The sequence below is a fragment of the Tigriopus californicus genome, chromosome 11 (assembly GCF_007210705.1).
Source record: "Tigriopus californicus strain San Diego chromosome 11, Tcal_SD_v2.1, whole genome shotgun sequence".
Lineage (NCBI taxonomy): Eukaryota > Metazoa > Arthropoda > Copepoda > Harpacticoida > Harpacticidae > Tigriopus > Tigriopus californicus.
The window spans coordinates 10,963,986-10,977,713 of NC_081450.1; the positions used below are offsets into that span (position 1 = coordinate 10,963,986).

The 13,728-nt window shown below is 42.6% G+C and overlaps 1 protein-coding gene across 1 annotated transcript in view; it reads left to right on the forward strand.

The window, feature by feature from the left end:
* LOC131889820 (uncharacterized) overlaps positions 1-10,371 on the forward strand; it is a 41,845-nt gene extending 31,474 nt beyond the window's left edge. The window contains exon 2 of the mRNA XM_059239017.1: positions 8,750-10,371. Within this exon, the coding sequence (XP_059095000.1) occupies positions 8,750-9,437 (688 nt within the window). The 3' untranslated portion in view covers positions 9,438-10,371. The remainder of the gene's footprint in view (positions 1-8,749) is intronic.
* Positions 10,372-13,728: the final 3,357 nt, after the last annotated feature.

The window sequence follows — 13,728 nt, forward strand, 5'->3', positions numbered from 1 at the left end:
CTATTGGGCCAAACCATGCCCTAGTTTGATCAGAGGATCAAGTCGTCTCGAACATTGATGGCAACCCTGGAATGGTTCAAGGAACATGGAAGTCCCGAAGTCGTGAACATTTCCTCCCCTCCCGATAATGATTTCTAATGATACATAAACTAGATTGGACGAGTGGAAAGTAGTGGAAATGCATATTCCTCCTTCTCTTCAACTTACTGCCATTGTTGCTGTTGTTGTTGTTGGCCTACTTTCGGAGGTTTATTGATGTACTCACCGTTCTTCTTGAATGTATCTACGTCATCTGGTGTGCATTTGTTAATAAACCAGGATAAGATCATCTTCGTTCATGGGACGGCCTGGTAGTGCCATTCCAGTTTTTCTGTGTTAATGGAACCGTTCCCTAAACGGGGAAAGGACTGGAAATTGATCTGGAAAATTTCTGCTAACCCCTAATTCGAGGAGTCTATCAACGGTACTCGTTTTATGTATGCTCGACTCAAGAGGGAGATGGTAAACGTTCACGTTTCTTTTGTCAATGGCCAAGGGGGTGGATGGTGGGTTAGTGATAGAGTCATCATAGCAACCCTTCAGAAATCATCCCCCAAAAGGTCTTTTCATGCAAAACAGTGGTGGGTGCACGTTTCAGGTTTGGCATGCGAAGATCCAATCATTTGTTACTATTTGCTCGATATCAACATCATCGAGCACACCCTAAGCTTGGTCATAGTTGGTTTCAGTTTGGCTTCGAAGTTTTTCTGTCATACTAAGAGCATTAAAGAAGCAACCGGTTCTTGGAGTTGGTTTTGTTCTAGACGTTTGTTTGTCCCACTGCAATTTGGAAAATCCTTGTATAATTTGAAGTCGTAGCGACCTGACGCCAAGAAATAGGAGGGCTAACAACCCGTTCAGGAGGTTTGAATTGGCTGAGAAAGCCAATTAATTGCAGCAGCTTCGGTGCTAAGGAGGTAGCTTTTACGAGAAATTGGCAATTACTTGCAGTAACCTTTCCAAATGGGTTACCCTACATTCCATTCACTGTTCAAATTCTTCTAAAGCTAAAATTATTGTTCAAGTCAGAGCTTTGAACCTCAATTGCATTTATTTTAGAGATATGAATTTTGGATACTGGTTCTAGTTTTGTGATCCAAATTTCCTTCAGTGTGCTCGTCGATAGAAAGAAGAAGGTCAAAGTGTGCCATTAAGGACGATTGGCCTGATTATCCAAACACAGATAGATGCGTCACAAAGGCTGGCAAAGGCTTGTGTGGTACGTACTACGGTACCTTTTGTGGGTTTTTTTCGATAGCTCAATCCCACCAGAATGGCCAAGATAACTTGTAAGAGGCTAGATTGGAGCTAGAACAAAAAGCGACCCAAATTGACCTTGGTTTAAGCCACCACGGAAGATTTAGCAAAGCTGGAAACTTCCTCTCGTGCCTTAAAGAGGAAAATGAATGTCGAAATTGGGTCATAGCTTTTATGAAATTAACATTTTTATTGAACGGACTTCTCCGTGAAATGGAATTGATGTAACTGATCCAATTTCCACTATGTCACACAGAACAAAAATGAGAGGGAGAGCAGACCAAACAAAGGAAACAGAGGAAAACAGCAATAACAATTCTGAAATTGGGATTGAACCCAAAATGCCTCCGGAGAGATTCGAGAGTGGTTCTCATAGAATCTTGAGAAAAACATCATAAATTATCAAGGGATTTCCCTTACCAGCCCATACGTTCAATCGGCTAGGAGGAGACAACTCGAGCTCTCAGCAACTTGTCCCACTTTTTCTTCATAGATTCGTACCATTCTCTCTTCCTTCGAATTTCCTTAAGGTAGACAGACCCTTTCACTTTGACAGTCAAGGTTCTGCGATGGTTTATGTACAAATTGATCAAAAAATTATTCAATTCCTAAAAGCTAATCCATATTGGAAATGTTTTCAACCCGTTATACCATTCCTTTCTAGGTAAGTTGTTGAACTCTCAGGTTCCCATCAAGCAGCAATGTTCCGTTTTTTGAGCACACATGTGTCTTAGTTAGCATTTTCTCTCTCCTCTGAGAGCCATGAATTAGTAAACAAATTGGATTGTAAATGTAATCCTCAAAGGCGGAGCCACGATCAAAGGCCCCCTCGCAGTTCATGGTTCGGGATCGAGTTCGGGTTGTACGCAGAGACATTGGGGTTAAACATGAAACGTCGACGTCGACGACGACGAGAAAATGGGATTCAATTGGGATCAGAATGAGGATCGAGTAAAACGAAAGAGCAACGCAGACTATGCTATGCAGTGCAATACAATTTGGATCCAAGGCCACTTGAAATATTGCCATCTGGAAACTCACGTGTTATTCGATCCAAAGCCCTCCAGATACTTGTAATGTCATAATAATTGCACAACTCCACCGTGACCGGTAACGAATATTGGACGACCATCATTTCCTCTGCATTTCTAAGTGCACCTCAGGGGGCAAAAAGCGTTTCCTTTGGCCAAATGGCCTCTAAATTGAGGATGCGAGCAGATTGAACCACAGCGCTTTTCCAAGGATCGTTCAGAGGCATGATTCCAAGTAAGCTGTGCCCACAAGTGTTTTTGGGCATGGAAACATCCAGCACTCTTTGATGGATCTTCATTGAGGCTTTGTTTCTTTGGCCTCTTTGGTGCTGCCTACAGTTGTTCCTCCTCTCACTCTGATCCGACGCCTGCGTTCGTTCTTTCGTTCGTTCTCGAGCTTGACTTTGCAGCTGATGAATGCCTTTGATTGCTAATGCACACATGCAACACCAAATCTTGGAGAAAAAACAAGCATTGATGTATCAATCTACCTCACAGAAAGGAATGTTCGTTCCCACAGAGGTTAGGATTATTACTTAACATCCTCAAGAGATGTGTGGCCTTGAAAGCGCCACACATTTGGCTTAAAACAACATTTACGTAAACATCATTCACCTAATGGGTTCACCAATGCTATGCTATCTGATCTACTTTGTGTTGATTTTCAGATCTGTGGAGGCAATTGCTAGAGGTTAAATACAGTAGGAGGAGGAAGAATCTTCCGGAACTTGGAGGCTATTTGTAAAAAGAAAGAGAACATGGCCTTGACTCTCTACTGCACTGTACTAGAGGATTGGGAGCAATGTGTACACGTGAAAATGGCAACGATGATCCATCTTCATTGACGGAAACTTTAGCCGAGCTATTCAGTTCTATAGTCAAGGAAACACACGCACATGCATACTAGAGTTGCCAGTGAAATTTGAAGTGGCGTGACGAATATAGTCAAGACCAAGATGCTTGTTTCTCAAGTCCCCCAAATGACTCCTAATTTCGAGGTTGCCCTCCTTTCAGTCTCTATCCCCACATTTTATGGACGACTTTTGAGCTTTGACAAAATGGCGATGAATCTTGCAAATCATTCCATTCCCTTCGTCATCCTGGTTCACCCTTCCCCTCCATTAAAAATTGGTCTGAGAAAAGATTCCAAACAGTCGAGCAGGATCGAGAGAAGGAATGATGATGATGATGATGATCGAAGGTTTAGAACGGAAGACGTATTGTCCTAGCCAAGTGCGTTTTTTAGCTTCTCAAAAGAGATCCAATGGCAGAGCCCAATTAATCACATGGAAATATTCCGGAAATTTGACAGAGCGTAATTAAAGGTTCAACCACCTCCCAAAAGTCAGACCCAGCCAGCTCCATTTGCAGAATTGTATTCTCGAGAAATGTTTTCACATCAAGGACTCTCCCTTTCGTTGGAAGCGCTTCATCACAAAGAGTACCAGCCCCATTTTTTTCTAGCCTCTAATTGAATTTAGTCATTCGGGCCCGTGACATCATCACATAGCATGAATCTGCGGGTGGAAGTTCCAAAACGACAGGAAGATCAATCTGAAAAAGCTCTCAGAGCGAAGAAGCTCAAACGCCACCAACCTCCAAGGGTTCAGAGTAAAGTACTCAGACTTTAGTAGCAGTGGTCCTGCCATTTTAATCCAAGCTCAGCAAATCGCAAGACAAGGCGGAAAAAAGCGAGATATTTTCTCGAAGGAGCTCAGACCACTGGAAAGTTTCGTCCTCAAGCACCGCACATTATGGGTGATATTTCGAAGCCGACTGTGGCCCCTTTTTTTCTCGCCAGTGCTCGAGTTTTCTTGCCCACTTCCCTCTCGAGGTCCTCTTGTCAAATGTAAGTTTTTACTCAACCTGATATGAAAGTGAATGTGTGAGGCCATTTGTGATCTCGGGCCTGCTTGGACAGGCGAGGTAGAAAAAAAAATAAAGTTTTCCCCCGGACTTCTTTTAGACTTTTGGAGATCTTCTCCTTGCCAAGGCAACTCAGGGCAAGAGGCCATTGTAAGTAGGAGTTGGTGGTTTGGACCATTGGTCCTCATCTAGGTAGTCCTTGCGCTTCTGTGTGTCAGAAAGAGTATTTCGGAGATGGGCCTCAAAATGAGTCTGTTTCTGCATATTTGATTAGATCTCCACGTTCCATGACTTTCGTGGCTTTTTACAACCCCGAGCTATCTCACCATTACCAAAAAGTCTTCGTTATACAAGTGGATACAAATGATTATCCTCCAGAGCCCTCTGCACACGGGCCAAAGGTTGGTTTTCAAAGTGGGACATATCTGTAGTCAAACCTTGAAGTTGACTGAGTGGCTCCATAGCAACCCGCTCCATCATGAAGGCTGTTCCAGTGATGAGGATGGTTGCAACCAAAGCCAGTGTTCCCGTTCTTGTTCCATGTCTTCATGGACTGCTCAGGCTTCACCAAAGTCACTTAGTACACGCTACTCACTCAGTTAGAGCGAGACAACTTAATTCAATTTGGAATTGGTGAAAAAGGAGCTCCCCAGCTTTTATTGCACGTGGGTTGGGCCGAAAAGCACAAGAGAAAAGGAAGGGGGCTGTCAGCAAAAGTGGACAGAGATTTCATGTCTGCAGTTCCACCGGGTTCATGCTCTACGTCCGGAGAGCGTTGCTGTTGTTCTCGTGAAGTTGTTTGAAACAAAAAATGGGGACATCATGAGACTAAGAGTTCTGCAATGGTGTAAGTTCTTCTTCAAAATGTTACGAAGGCTCTTGGCCAAATGTCCGAGGTTTCTGTCTAAGACTAAGTACGTCGACGGTCTCGAGCAATTTTCGGAAGTAATTTCATGAAAAGACATAATGGAGGCGAAACAAGATAAATTGATCCGGGATTCAAGGGAATCATTAACAGTAGCAGTCCATGTTCGAAGACAGCAAAAGACCACGTTGTGGAACAGCACCGAAAAATTGAAGCTTCTCAATGAATATCTTGAGTACATGAATTGTACAAGGCTCCATAGAAAATGAATCATGGAGAGTATCTACCAATTAAAGATGTGGTATTGATCATTCAGCGCTGATCTTAAAAATCTGCTTGACCCATGCAGGGCTTAGAATGGTGCCCTAGTCCACCCAGGTCCAGCGCATTGGGTGACATATTTGCTGGTGATATACTTAATCAAGCTGCAAAACAATGCTGGAGATCCATTGGGGCAACGAGGACAAGTGCTCATCCATTAGCCTGCTCAGAGCAAAGCTGCAATTGCCGATCTCTGAGAATCTGATGACAATGGCCGTGGTTCCAGGACCATTTTCTTCCTCCACTCCTCACGAGACAATCAATTTTTTGGTTCCCCAAAAGCTGATATGAAATGAAAAAGATTGTGGTGGGATGTCGGAGTGAAAAGGGGAAAAGAACGCTCTGGTCCATTCTCTGAAAAAGATCCATTAACTCCCATGGACCAACAGACTTTCCACCTTGAACGTTTTAAGGGGGCAGATATCGCCATATCATGGACATGATAGATGATCCGAGAGACGATTCCAACCATTCTTTCTTGCTTTCTATGCCTTCTGCTTTTTCAAATGGAATCAATCCAAAAATACTTTTTGGTCAGAAAATCCCTTGTTAGAGGCTCTTGGCTCCCTTCACAAATCGGCGCTTCCCTCCACCCCCACATTTTTCGCCTCACTTCCAATTCAACCCTCGACTCGTAACTCATAGACAAGCTGTTTGAAGATAGCCATTCATTACCAATACCATTATCAATCCATTCTAAAACTCCACTCTATTCTCATGACGAATATGAGGCTGATATGGCTGTGTAAAACCAAAATCATCGGTTCAAAATCAATGCTAATATTCCCGACGACAAGACCGACACGTGCCGATCGCATTCAGACATATGTGGGAACAACATCTAAAATTTTGGGAAGCCCTTCCCTAATTTTCACTGATATGAAACACACAATAGGTTCAGTAGAGGGATGGACGTGAAAGGCACAGTAGATTTGTGTAATGATTCTTGATCTTGATGAAAGCTCTTTCGGTCCATGATTTATATTTCAGGAATAATGGTGGGAGGGTGGCGACTTGATATATTTGTACCACAAAGTCCGTTTATCGGACATCTGCTAATACTGCAGTATATTCCGGCAAATTATTGATCACCCTCAGGCGGACACCAATCGAGAATTTCAGCCAAGAGAAGGCCGCAGTGTTGTCGTCAGTCCAATATCACTCCTGTAGATGGAATGGAGACAGACGGGATTATTAGTCAGAGCAGTACCTGACCACTAACAAGGTGCCATGATCGGGGTTCGTTTTGGTATTCAATCCATGTCTGGAGCATTGGAGCTTTCAGTGGAATCCCTCCTAGGGCTTCTCATCTCGTCGTCTTCCCTGGCGAGTGGGGTCCCAAGAACTTCGCTGTTGGTCTCAGTGATCCAACTTTCACCCCGACGGTCGCTTTTCGCACCCTCTCTAAAGGAGAACACCTCTTTCTCGGAAAGAGGAAAGAAAATGGAGGCTAGAGAAGAAAGGGAGTGGGTCTGGTCAAAATCCCCTCTTTTGTTCACTTTTGTTCTTTGGAAGAGGTCTTCAACTTTGTACAGACTATACTCTTCCACATAACCTAGAGACGAGTGAATCTGTGAGAAAATATCTTAATACGTGTACGGTACTTATGTTCACTGTATTGACGGTAGTAGTTCCACTATCTCCATGATGTTAGTTTCCCTTCAAGAAGATTCTTTAGATGAAACTGCCGCACCGAAAAGAAAATGCTCAGGATTGGATTGACCGATTTCAATGGATTTGAATTTTATGGAAACAATCAAGCGAAAGAGAAAAGGGGAAGGAGGAAAAGGAGGACGAGCGAAACGAGGCCATTCCTGTCTGGTTAGGAAATTGATAAAAAGCTTGGATAGACCTTTCAATCAGGGCCAGGGATCGGAGAGAAAGAATGGACAACCTAACCAACTAACCAACCAAACGACCAAACGAGGGGGGGAAGAAAATGTAGTCAAACCAATCAATGGTTTCCCAATCCATATGCTCTTCAAAGATAGGAATTGGAAAAAAGCTCGCTCATCCACCGTAAAATATGGTCCATTTTAATGCCTGAAGGTCTCAGAAGTGCATTCATTGGCTTTAGGCAGTGCTCCGAAACTGGTCCTTTTCACGGACAACCTTGAGAGCCATTTCGTCACTTTTTCTTCTTCTGCTTCTTCTCCAGTAGATGATAATTATCTTTTTTTCGTCTCACTGGCCTCACCGAACGTAAAAGAGGGATTCTCGTCACAATTACTTTAACTTTTAAAACCAAACTGACTGGCACAATCGAAAACTAAAACCTTCTGATTCGACGATGACCTGGCAGAAAAGTCAAAAACAATGTCAATAATAAGGCCGTTGTTCTGATGAGACGAGATAACGAACATTTTGGGATTTGGATGAAAGGAAGGTCTTTTCCTGCCTTTTGGTAGTCGGGTAAGTTGACTGGCCTAAAGGTGCCTTTCATTAGAGAGGAGAAATAGGGCAGTTTAATTAATAAAGGTCTAATTGGCTCCTGTTAGTATTGTCTGGCTGGTTCTAATAAACCATTCCAGTCTCTTAGATGAGCATCATCGTCGTCCTCATCATCGTGGACGATACTCTAGAACTCGTTTGGGTGACAAAAGATCATAAAGCGTTCAACAGAGCGTATGACGAGAAAGAAGGCTGTCCTTGAGAGTTACGATGGCTCACGATAGCTAACGAAATTGAGGATGATGCCAGATTATCTTTACCAAAGAACTCTTGCATGTAACAGTACTGAATCATCGATAGGCCTAGAACTCATTGAAAGTCAGACAAATGTATGAGCAATCGGGTTGACGACTCAGACAAACCTGATACCATTGGTTCTTTCTTTCTTTCTTTTTTTCACCCTCTTCTCTTTCTCCTCTCTAGCCCATGCAAACAGACTCTAATGCTTTCTTATTATTCTGTCTTTTCGCTGACTCTCTAAGAAAATCTGAAGGAAGTCGCACTACGCCCTTGATGAATAATTTGGAGGGGGATAAAGAGATTCTCAAGTCGATGCTATGAGTGCCTTTGAAGGCCGAGGAGAGAAGATAAAAGAAGTGCACGAGTGGCAACTTTTAACACTTTAATGCCAGATTAATCATCGAGGAGCGACCAAGTCAATCTCGCAGTTTTTACGCGGCCTCACCAAACTGACTTCCCATTCCCCATGCCTGGTATTCAAGGCCGTATTTAAAGCAAGTCTCAAGTGGGGAAACTATCTCTGTTCAAAGATGGAGCGGTTTTCTGATTTCTTTGGTAAATGATCCCCCTCCCACTCCACACCCAAACCTACTCAAAACTACTACAACTACACCCAACATTCAAAATAAGTTTCATGGTGCCAAAGATACTCATCACCGTGTTCTCTGCCCACTTTCAGGACCTATAATGAGAGGATATCATGCATGAACGAGTGCTTTGAGGCCTTTGAATACGTCGCACCCCATCATCGTATCGCCCAAGCTTGCGTTCATGCTGCATGTTCCAATCGGATCCGAGACCAAACCGGACAAACGGCCATGGAATGCTTCTCCCAATGTACCCACCATGTGGCCACCCGAGTGCCCAAGGATGATTGGAACACGTGGAGCAACCTCTTGTCCGTGGCCGATTGTGATCCGATTGGCTTGCCCGGTAACCAAATGGATCGGCTGAGCTGCACAGACCAGACTCTGTGGAAAGACATGACATCTCAGACCTCGGTGAGTCCGGACATCCACTTGGTGTGTCTGAACGCCATGTGTGACAACAATGTCCGGTGTGCCAAGGATTGTCTGCACCACGTGACACAAGAGGTCAGTCAGGAGGACCTGCCCAGATGGCACCAATGCACTTATTCGACCACGTGTACGGAGATCCATTCGTACGAGCTCCGCAAAGAGTGCGCCGACAATTGCTTGGAGGCCCACAAAATCGAGCTTCGCAAAAGCCAGGAGCTGAAAATGCGGGAAGCCGAGAATCGGAAACGAAAGGATGCTGAAGCTCTCCTGAGTGGCACCAATCCTATCCTATCCTCGTCAGTGATGTGTGTGGTCGTGTCTCTAGTCTTGTTGGTGATCCATCTTTAAAGTGAGACCCTCGCTCAAGAGCAATATATACACTTACTCACCTACACACGTACACACCTGTTTTTGTTGAGTGGAAGACTTGAACAAGGTTCTCCTTTTTATCCGTGAAAGGACCTTGGTCTCACTTGAGCTTTCATAGACATGGTGTTTGGAGAGTACTTTCTTCCCGGTTCCAAACGGAGCACTCAATCCATTGGACTCAATCCTCACTCTTCTCTCTAACTTGAACATTGCCAACAAACCTGTCTTCTGTCCATTGTACTGTACACCTGTAAGAAGAGCCCCTGCAGTCGAATGGGAATAGAAACACACTCCATCATCCACATTTCTTTGAGTTCTTGTCAAACGAATGGACACAACAGTGATAGAACGACGATGGATGAAACCGTGAACAGATGCATTTTGGCTTTAAAGAAAAGACGTCGTTTTCCGGAAAAAAACAGTAAACGAATCTCCGGCTGCTCATCAAGCAATATACTTCTGTACAAGAACACCAACCGCAAACATAGCCACCATTATTTTGACAAGTGCAGTAATGGTACTGGTGGTACAACAACAGATACCAAACTTCTACTCTGACCTGACTGATATTAAGATCTGCTAGATTCCTGTGTCACACCGCTGTAATTTGTTTGAATGCTTTTTACCTGTGTAAATACGAGCCAAGAAACAAGTTCCACCAATTCTCGCTACTCGCACCTACTTACAGAATCCATGTTTCCGAAAGATAACCCATTGTCCAGTTTGATTATCATTATCATAATTATCATCATCATGATTACTTATACGACAACAACAACAACAACTACTACTACCACTACTATTATTACCATTATTACTATGATTATCAGCAGTATACTTACTACGATCCTCATTTACTCGTGATTGTCCTCTTGTAGTTCATAACGTGAATAAATTGCTATCAAAACCAAGACTTCGACCAACGAGTTGGGTGTGATTATCTTTGTTTTTGACGTGAAAGTGGAGTTTGAACCATTGTAAATGCTCAAAAAATTGAAGTGCCCTTAAAGAGCAATAAAAAGAGGGAAAAAGCAGTTGAGAACCACGTCAACAGAGTTGACAGTCTGACTTTTGAAATTTCGTAGAAAAGCGCCATTGTTCGCCTTCCACTTGGAAACTCAACCACCATTCATCATCATTTGCACTGAGAAAAACTCACTCAATTGCTCGGAACACCAGAACTTTTCTTGCCCCACTCATCAACTTCCAATGTTGAACATTTATCGGATTGCTCCCACATTCAATCAGCAGCAAAAGCATGACTTCTTAAATTTATGTCAGGGTGGTTATTGATACTAGCATCAGATGTATCTCAATGAAGACTACTACTTGTACCTACGGTGCAGGAATGATGTGCCATCAAGTGTCTTTAACTGACATCAATTCGCTTACTCGTTCGTCCAAGATAGATATGATGAATTGGCCAGAGGTGATAATTTTGGTGTTCACATGTTTTCTGTAAAAGTATGATGTGGACTTAGTAGGGGTTCAATAGACATAAATGAAGTTAGAAAGCAATAAGACACACCTCAGGGAGACAAGGGAATGCCGTAGGACATTTTGGGTTAGCAGGATGTATTAAAGGATGATGATGGACCTACCTGGACTTTAGTATCTTTAATGATATGCAGGATCTGTTTCTTCAATGAAAACATTATTTGCGAACAGGGATTGCTTATTTGATACAACTTATTTTGAGAGATCGGTCGTAATGCTTACGGAATATTGAATTTCTTTTGAACTCAACCTCTCACGGAAACTCTAGTCTAGGCTCTATGTTGGGAGGGTACAAAAGGGATTTTTTCCTCCCATTTGCTATTGCGTGAAATGCAGATAACCGCAATGTTAAGAAAGTGTCTACCATTATCAGTTTTGCATAGTATATCATTTCTTAAACGAACATTTTGCCTACATTAAGGTGAAAAATAGGAAAAGGTGACCATAGCGGAAGAAAACTGAAAAAGAAGAGGTTTAAGTCACCCAAATTAGACCCATGCAAATGATATTTGTGTTAAGTATCAAAGACTACAGTTGGAGAACTCCAAGCAAATCATTGAAAGATGAACTTTTGGGCTTGGATTCCCATTCTTTCATTAAAACAAGTAACGAAATAATGAATGGTTCGGAGGAGCACATTTAAAAAGACCAAAAAATCAATTGTTCAGTGACACGAGAGTTAAGTAAACCCGTAAGAACTATTCACGTTCAGTTAAGTTATCAGCCATTGATTAAAAACTTGACACCCATTTGCAATATCAGTAGTATTACGATAACAAGGTCTGTAAAAAAGAGCAAATACCCCTGTTTAAAACACCAGCTTGACAACCTCTTTTAACGTTTCGAAATCATCTCAGTCCTCTTTAGTTAAAAAGCCTTGAGTATCCCTGAATATTATGAATATGCGGATTTTTCCAAAAATCGTAGAAATTAGACTGCTTTGATTTAACTAGACAAGATTTGTTGGATGACTTTGAACAATGAAACGAGTAAATATGAGACTGAAGCAATCATGTGAATAAAACATTTTTTTCAGTATGCTTTTTTGCACAATGTCCAACGAGTTTCAGCTATATTTTCTTCTTTTTTGTATTTGGGTGTTAGGGTCGGTGGGATGAGCCTCGCCCGGCCAGCGAAGCTGGCCATCACATCGTCCTTATACTTTTTCCGATAGGCAGTGTCGTGTCCGTATCAGTTTGGTTCTCCGTCCGTGGGCAGGGTTAGCGTCTAAAAGTTTTCTTGAGAAAGGTCGGGGAGGAGATTCAAACCGGGGACCTCTCTCGTAGAAGCACACTGCGCTAACCACTACACCACGTCTCCTCCCTCCAAATTTCTAGCCGCTTTTTCTTTCAAGGTCTCTAGTATAAGCACAGTCTGAGCCAAATTATTGCATATCTTCTTTTACTTTTTTTCAATTACATTTCACGCCTGACCCTGATTCCAGACTAGATATATGATGCTTTCAACGAACGGCATTCCGATAGGCAGTGTCGTGTCCGTATCAGTTTGGTTCTCCGTCCGTGGGCAGGGTTAGCGCCTAAAAGTTTTCTTGAGAAAGGTCGGGGAGGAGGTTCAAACCGGGGACCTCTCTCGTAGAAGCACACTGCGCTAACCACTACATCACGTCTCCTCCCTCCAAATTACTAGCCACTTTTTCTTTCAAGGTCTCTAGTATAAGCACAGTCTGAGCCAAATTATTGCATATCTTCTTTTACTTTTTTTTAATTACATTTCACGCCTGACCCTGATTCCAGACTAGATATATGATGCTTTCAACGAACGGCATTAGGCCTACAGTGTTAAGGACGGGTGGGCCTACGTGCTGACGAAATATCAAGTTCCTCTACGGCTCAAAATTTTCGACTTTTAGCAATTTGGTTAATATGGGTGAATACTTTTTATCCTTGAGAAGGTTTTTCAGGTTGGCGAAAACTAGCTCACTTTTAAACGATGCACGGTGATATGATCTCAACCACCAACATCAAAAGTTCAATGAAAAATAATCTTGAGTCAATTTTAGCTGATGTGGTATAGAAATATGTAGACAGTATGATTTTTGAGCAACATTTTGCCCTTGTTTTTAACTTTCTACTCATCTGCGCATCTTTTTGTGCCCCAATGAGGTCATATCACGGCTCCCTGGAGGAACGAACGATAAACAAGTTTTTCTGAAATGGACGGCCATTCTTAATCTAGGGGACAAGTACTTGTGCAATTTCATATTCTTGAGTCTTGTGGTGGAATAGATACCATTTTGTAATAATTAATGTTGGGCTGTGATGACGAAGCGGGAATATCCTTCAATTGGGACACCCANTTTTCAGGTTGGCGAAAACTAGCTCACTTTTAAACGATGCACGGTGATATGATCTCAATCACCAACATCAAAAGTTCAATGAAAAATAATCTTGATTCAATTTTAGCTGATGTGGTATAGAAATATGTAGACAGTATGATTTTTGAGCAACATTTTGCCCTCGTGTTTAACTTTATACTCATCTGCGCATCTTTTTGTGCCCCAATGAGGTCATATCACGGCTCCCTGAAGGCACGAACGATAAACAAGTTTTTCTGAAATGAACGGCCATTCTTAATCTAGGGGACAAGTACTTGTGCAATTTCGTATTCTTGAGTCTTGTGGTGGAATAGATACCATTTTGTAATAATTAATGTTGGGCTGTGATGACGAAGCGGGAATATCCTTCAATTGGGACACCCATCATTCAGATGGCAGGCCGAGCGAGAGAGCTGCCATCTGACTTCGTAACACACA